We start from the raw sequence: 921 nt of genomic DNA, 5'->3' as shown, positions 1-921 counted from the left end.
TGATTTTTGTAATTTGTTTGTTATTATTATTATTATTATTATTATTATTATACTTAATGCTCAGATAATTATGGACTTATGACATTTTGGTATATGAGGTGGTATGAAATAAAAGCAACAATTATTATTCTAAATAATAATTATTAAAAATGTAAATAAATAATAATAATTATTTTAAATAATGCATTTATTATTATTCATGTAGTCATATAATTGTATAATTTCTATAATAATTGTTTTTGTTGTTGTTATTTCACACTACCAAAATGTCAGTATTCCATAATTATTTGAATATTATTTATGTGTGTGAATGTGTTTTTGAAATTTTTTTGAGTATTCAAAAATGTACTTAGAATATGATTGTCTGAAAATAAATAATAAATACATTTTGAAATAAAATCAAATACTTCAGATTTGATGAGGAGTTTGTAGAAAAAAAAATTGCTTAAAAATTGCATTGCAATATTTTGTTTCGATTTCTGGCAAAACTGACATCACTTCTGCACTTCCCCCCAAACTTCTTATTTTCTAATACCATATTAACCTCAGAATCTTGTTGTCTTACCTTCCTTTCATCTTCTTGTTCCACACAGACGTGATGCCCAGTGCCCAGGCCGATAAGACGGGCACCATGCTTTCAGACGGAGCCATTTACAGCAGCATTGACTTCACCACCAAAGGTGGATTCGGCAGTCCAAGCCCCGCCTCCCAGGCCACGCCCTACGCCACCACCCAGATCCTCCATTCCAACAGCATTCATGAGCTGGCTGTCGATCTGCCCGAGGCCCAGTGGAAGACCTCCCTACAGGCCAGGCAGGAAATGGCCAACCTGGGCTACTCACTGCCAGACAAGAACTCCTGCAACAACAGTGAGTCAGGCTGAAGGGCCACGGGTCTCTGTGTGTGTGTGTGTGTGTGTGT

General features: G+C 35.5%; 1 protein-coding gene across 1 annotated transcript in view; it reads left to right on the top strand.

Annotated features, from left to right (window-relative positions):
* Positions 1 to 921, top strand: part of LOC107695169 (roundabout homolog 2-like) — a 24,217-nt gene that overhangs the window by 5,874 nt on the left and 17,422 nt on the right. The window contains exon 3 of the mRNA XM_016494988.1: positions 594 to 869. Coding sequence (XP_016350474.1) covers positions 594 to 869 — 276 coding nt within the window. The remainder of the gene's footprint in view (positions 1 to 593; positions 870 to 921) is intronic.

The sequence above is a fragment of the Sinocyclocheilus anshuiensis genome, unplaced genomic scaffold (assembly GCF_001515605.1).
Source record: "Sinocyclocheilus anshuiensis isolate Anshui unplaced genomic scaffold, SAMN03320099.WGS_v1.1 scaffold550, whole genome shotgun sequence".
NCBI classification, from domain to species: Eukaryota; Metazoa; Chordata; class Actinopteri; order Cypriniformes; family Cyprinidae; genus Sinocyclocheilus; species Sinocyclocheilus anshuiensis.
This window is presented reverse-complemented; position numbering and strand designations above follow the sequence as displayed.